We start from the raw sequence: 6,769 nt of genomic DNA on the forward strand, positions 1-6,769 counted from the left end.
TAAAATTAAAAAGCCCAAGTTGCCCGAGTAGACGTCTCTACGTCAGACCATCAGAAGGACCCTTTCTCACCAGTTCTTGGCCGAAATTACAACTCCAAAATCTGGGTTGTAACACTGTTCCTCTATCCTTCTTGACAGGACTTTTGGCCCGACGCAGCATTCGAACTCGTAATATAGCTTAACCCACACATCACGTGCTATATTCTTACTACTAAAACAAAGCTAGGGGCAAAAGGCGAAAAAGAACTATAGTTATTCCCTTGGGTACTAATCAGAGTTCATACAAATTGATATAAACAAATTATGCTACATGCGACTTTGAGAGGTTAACTTTAACCAAGTTGTTGGCCGACCACTTGTCATGACTTGGTAGTTGGTCATGCAACCCACTTGGAGAAAGGGATATATTTTGTTATTTGCAAGTCAAAGAGGGATGAACCAACCACACGAATCAAAATATCTAAGTGTTAAGAATGCCTTTCATCACATCAAGACAAAACTGAAAAAGTTGAAATGGGAGTTAATGCAAATTCTAACATTGTTTACTAGTGGATTTGGTTATGTATTTACACCAAAGTGCATTCACAGAAAATCTTTAATCTGGATTACTCTATTTCCAGATCTGCTATCTATAACTGACTTATAGTTGTATTATCCTTTTAGTGCATTCTATCAGCACCTTACAAAGGTTAATCGCATGAACCCGAATCCTTTTGTGTGCAAAATAAACCAAACGTTGGAAATTTCAGCAGTTAAAGTTCTAAAGAAACCCCCCTGGAGAAGATTATATATAACCAGATTAACAAAGGAGGCATTTGCGGTAAGCCAAAAAAGTCATGAAGAAAGCTAGAAATATTATGAGAGGAGAAATAAGACTCTGAAGTTCTGTGTAGAAGATCTGACCCTGTACATCAGTATCTTCTCAATTGAATGAAAATGCTAGAATTGAATTAACAGAACCAGAGAACTCAAAATAGTATAGATGACAATGCTAGAATTTAATTGAATCCTCTGTATACCAAGTACCCTGGAAGACACTAGATAGCAAATCTGTTCTTCCCAACATCACCAGTATAGGTCATTTACAGAAGTAACTACTTAAACAGTACACCATATGAAGAATAGATCCTCCTAAATCACTAGACAATTAACATTCACAACCTCTTTGTCTTGTACAATCAAGAAAGTAATCTACATCTCTTGCTTTGAATAATAATAAAATAAACCAAAAAATTAGAAGAAGAAAGTATTGTGCTCCCTATCGATTCTTAATTCCTCGTTGAAACTCTAACTCAGGTTGAGCAGCAGCCTTTCTTCACATCTCCAGAGGTATCATTGACATTGATGGTTGTACCTTTACTAGGAAGGGTAGTGCTTGCGGCTGCTTCCTGAGCAGCCAATGCCTTCTTGCTTATGATATGGTATATCTCCGTCAGTATAGTCTGAAAAGCCTTATCTATGTTAACTGATTCCAGTGCCGATGTCTCAAGAAATGACAGTCCTTCTTTCTCAGCTAAAGTTTGTCCGTCCTGGTCGGAGACTGCTCTAAGATGGTTAAGGTCGGACTTGTTTCCGGCCATCATAATTACAATGTTAGAATCTGCATGGTCTCTCAATTCTCGGAGCCACCTCTGAACATTGTCAAATGTTTGCCTCTTCGTTATGTCATAAACAAGGAGTGCACCAACTGCTCCTCTGTAGTAAGCACTGGTAATGGCTCGGTACCTTTCTTGGCCTGCAGTGTCCCATATTTGGGCCTTCACTGTCTTTCCCTCTACCTGTATCATGAAGTCAATAAATTAGTCCAGAAGTGTTGCTAAAAGAACAATAAGTTTGTTTCAGCCCTGCATTTACATTTCCCTAACAAAAGGATTGTTATGAGGAGCATATTTATAAATTCGACAACTTAAGTGTATTTGGTCATGATTTGACAAAATAAGCACCACTAGAACACTCAAATTTCCATTTACAGAAAGACATCTGGTCTTGCTGTTGGACCTTTTAGTTTTAAAGGCATACAAAACATCAGTATTATATTACGCCACTATAATAGTTAGTTGCCAATTTCCAAGTCATAATGGCTCCAACTTTTTTCCTCGGAAGCAGATTGTTTAAATCAGTGTTATTTTTTTTTTATAAGGTAAAGATTCAATCAGTGTTATATTACGCCACTATAATAGTTAGTTGCCAATTTCCAAGTCATAACGGCTCCAACTTTTTTCCTCGGAAGCAGATTGTTTAAGTACAAATAGATCAGTTCTGAAAGAAATATTGCCAACATTAGACAAGAAACACCATTACTAAACTTCTTCATACCTATCTTGCATATAGTCCATAGAAAGAAACAAATTTTATGCATGTTCATATACATGATGACCACGCTTGAGTTATTGATTGCCTATTTATGCAGAAAACCAAACTGTAATGGGTAATTTTAACCAAAAAAGTATATGCCCTCGGGAGTGGGAATACAAAACATGAAGAAGAAAGCAATCATCAGCTCATACATCTGAATTGTATTCATCCTTTTAATTTGCAGCTTGAATAGAATCGATGCACAAAATCAGCAGTTCTCTCACTTCACTAATCTCTATGTCATCATCCATCACCACACAAAAACACAGCAAATCCTATATCATATCATCGATCATTCAATAGGTTAGCATTCTTTCAATCAATCAATCAAGTCTAAGTCCCAAGTCGTCCATATGAATTTTCTATATCCATTTGACTATTTTCACTGACTGTCAACCAACTAAACATCCTCCTCTTTTACCTGGGGGTAGGGTTAGTAAGAGGGACGGGGTTCAATTGAATCCCCTTAGTCAACAAATTATTTTTCCAAATAGGGTAAAAATGAACAACTTTTAGTTATATTTAAACTGATGAATTTCCTTGACATAGGAGAAATTTTTTAATAAGTGGTAAAGGGGTTTCAAAAGTCGCTTAAAGTCACAAGTTCAAATCTCAACAATCGTTTGAATCCCCTTATCAAACTCACTTAGCCAGAAGATAACAGGTTAACAAATGACATTAATACAACTATTTACCATATTAATATCTCAAAGCATGAGGAAATTCAAATGAAACAAACGAAATTAGTACTGACCTGAAGAGTTCTGGTGGCGAACTCAACTCCGATAGTGGACTTGGACTCCAAACAGAACTCATTTCGCGTAAACCTGGACAAAATGTTCGATTTTCCAACTCCAGAATCACCAATCAACACGATCTTAAACAGGTAATCATACTCGTGATCCACTCTATTCCCCATTTCTACCTTCTCTACTAAAACCTACAAGACACATAGCAACAAATATCATCTAGATCCGCAATTAACCAATCAAATTAGCCCCAAAAAAACCTAACTGCAAAATACACACACAAAACGCCAATGTCTACACACACACACACATGCACACATACAAACATCAGGGGCGGATACAAAGTGTAAAAAATTCACTAAAATATGAACAAAAAAAGAATGGTTTTGAACCTAGCAAATCAAATGAATTGCGGTAAAATCCCTAACTCGAAAACATAAAGTTCAAATACCGGATCCGCCTCTACCCACATAGATACATATACATACATTTACAAATACATACATATACGGATGTCCGGATGGAGAGATTTATGTGTGTATAACTTACCGGAGAGGAGAGAGAAAGGTGTAGAAAGAGAGAAACGGAGGAAACAATGGAGGAAAATGGAAGTTTTGAAATGGGCAATGTTGAGGACTTGTACTACTGAAACTTTTTTAGGAGTATATAAGATTTCTAGTGTGAAAGTGCGGCAAATAATACGCTACGTGGAGATTCTCGATTTTAAAAATCTAGTAAATTTGTACTATTCTTTGAATCTTCGCTCGTCCAGTTTTTTATTTTAAAATTTAATTTTATGGGTGATCATTTAATATTCAAAAAATATTTTTTTTATTACGTAAAAGTCATTTAATTTTATGTTTATTATCCAAACGTTATTTTTTTTTTCTTTTGTTACACAAAAATCGTTATACTATGCTCTAGTTATCACAATAGTCACTTTGACGAAATTTTATAAAACTTTCGTCTGAAAAATCTATTATGCCATTGATATTATAAATTCTCTCATTTATGTAATACTTTCTATATTATATACTATATAATATACTTTTACCCAAGTATTTTACTTATAATTAAAATAACTTAATATTATTTTATTTATTATTTTTATAATATATTCGTACACTTAATTTTTACTTAACGTTAATTTTCAAGATATATAGGTAGCATTTATTAAATTTGTTAGTAACATTACTCTGAACAAATCTCAAGTCAGTGTTCTTAATCATGTGAACTATTTTAGTGAAAATTATAAAATCAAAGCTCACTGATTTATCAGTCAAGCCATATCCGTTAATCCAATTAATAAAATACCCATATATAGCACACCGACACTGATTAAAACTGTCACGGCCCAAAATCCAACTAGCCGTGATGGTACCTAACCTCACCCGTTAGGTAAGCCAAATAAAAAATAATCTGATTCAATTAATATTTAACTGACTCTAATACATTCTCCAAGGACTGGTAGTACAAATCATGAGTTTCTAAGATTCAGAATTTACAAAGCTGGTGTGAAATAAAATACATCATCTGTTTGAAAATACATAAACAGATTTTTAAATTTAAAGCTACCAAGATCAAGAGGCAGCTATGACCGGAACACAGGTATATCTCTAATACCAGCTCCCCCATACACAACAATATCAGCATCCAAAATCTGCACACAAGGTACAAAAGTGTAGTATGAGTACAACTGACCACATGTACTCAATAAGTAACAAACCTAACCTTAGGTTGAAAGTAGTGAATAGCTTGTACAAAGGTCAGAGTCCATACCAATAGCTAGTAACAATCCATAACAATATAATTAAAGCGGCACATGTAATAACTCAATGATAAAATGCTCAACTCGTTTACAATTCCGAAAAATAAATATTTTCTTTTCAATTATAACAATAAAACTCAAATCTTTTACCGAAATCACCTAAAATATGAGTAAGTATGAAATCTGTGATTTTTCTCAAAAACTTTAACGATAGATAAGAAATTTCATTATCAGATGACATGAGGAAAAATGCTTCTCTATGCCTACATATCAAGTATGTATGTCTAATGCAATGCAGCACAGTGATGAACTCATGTACTCACACTCTCAGAGTACTCAATCTCACTGTCTCGTATTTCTACCCATCACGCTCAATATTCAGCACACTCAGTCACTCGGCACTGTACCGGGCAGATCAAGCCCAAATATAAATAAAATATAAATAAATAAGGCAACTTCATGCCCTAGGAAGATCCATCCCGAATATAAAAATCAATTGCGCTTACTGTGTGGGGTTCAGACTCCGAAAGGGAATATTTCAGCCCAAGCGCTAATCCGCACGGACAACTCACGTGCTATAATATCAATATCTGGATCTGCACGGACAACTCACGTACTATAGTATCAATATTTGGATCCGTACGGATAACTCACATGTTATAGTACCAATATCTGGATCTGCACGGAAAACTCATGTGCTGCACTGACAACTTACATGCTATAATAAGCCAATCTGGCCTGCTGCGACGTGCGGCCCGATCCCATAATAATAAAGTATATAAAGTCAATATGACCTGCTGCAGCATGCTGCCCGATCCCATAAATATCTTCACAATCAGCCTCAGCCTCACTCATTCATCTATCTCTCCAGTCTCTCGGGCTCAAAATGTCATGAAAATCAGCCCAGAAATAATAATATGATGTATCAATAATTAGCAATAGAGACTGAGATATAATATGAGCATGATTGAGCATGAAATTATAATTTAAACAAATAATTCAACAATAATATGACCTATGTTGGTCTCAATAATAACGGCATATAGCCCCAACATGATTTTTAATATGATTCTCATCTCAATTTCTTTAACACATGAAAATACATGGATGATGCCAAAATTATTTGATTACAAAATTTTACGGAATCAATTACGTCACAAATTTCCATGGTGCACGCCCATACGCCCGTCACCTAACATGTGTGTCACCTCCAAACAATTCATATAACACGTAATTCGGGGATTCATACCCTCAGCTCAAAGTTTAGAAATGTTATTTACCTCAAATCGTGCAATTCTTTATTCCAATAAGTCGTTTCCTCGCGATTCGGCATCTGAACGCCTTGAATCTAGTCACAAATAATTCGATACAATCAACACGAGGTGTAGGAATCAATTCCATATGAAAATGCTAAATTTTACAATAAATCCGAAAAAGTTAACAAAAAAGTCAACAGTGGGGCCCACGTCTTGAAATCCAATAAAAATTACAAAATCCAAATCCTTGTTCCACCACGAGTCCAACCATACCAAAATTACTCAAATTCGACAACAACTAGGCCTTCAAATCTTCAATTAAAGTCTATAAAATTTTCTACTATTTTCAACCGAAAACACTAATTTGTTGATAAAAACAACAATAGTTTCGTGTTATTTAACCAAAACCGAGTTAGAATCACTTACCTCAATCCATATGGTGAAAATCGCCTCAAACATCGCTTCAATCCGAGCTCCATAGCTTCAAATGTGTTAAAATGGCCGAAACCCCCATTTTTAGAATCTGTCCAGGCAAGTCACATTTGACACCTACGACTTGCCTCTGCCAAAAAAAAAAAAATCTTTTTTCGACATGGAAATTGGTATAACCCTCTCATATGATATTCGAATTCGATGATTCT

At 35.2% G+C, this 6,769-nt stretch overlaps 1 protein-coding gene across 1 annotated transcript; it reads right to left on the bottom strand.

Moving 5' to 3' along the window:
* Positions 1-977: 977 nt before the first annotated feature.
* LOC107830561 (ras-related protein Rab11C-like) lies at positions 978-3,791 on the bottom strand. The gene is made up of 3 exons (XM_016658172.2): positions 3,654-3,791; positions 3,110-3,295; positions 978-1,778 (listed from the first exon to the last, which is right to left on the bottom strand). Exons 2-3 carry the CDS (start codon positions 3,272-3,274, stop codon positions 1,293-1,295), a joined length of 651 nt encoding a protein of 216 aa, XP_016513658.2. The 5' UTR covers positions 3,275-3,295; positions 3,654-3,791; the 3' UTR covers positions 978-1,292.
* Positions 3,792-6,769: the final 2,978 nt, after the last annotated feature.

The sequence above is a fragment of the Nicotiana tabacum genome, chromosome 17 (genome assembly GCF_000715075.1).
Source record: "Nicotiana tabacum cultivar K326 chromosome 17, ASM71507v2, whole genome shotgun sequence".
NCBI classification, from domain to species: domain Eukaryota; kingdom Viridiplantae; phylum Streptophyta; class Magnoliopsida; order Solanales; family Solanaceae; genus Nicotiana; species Nicotiana tabacum.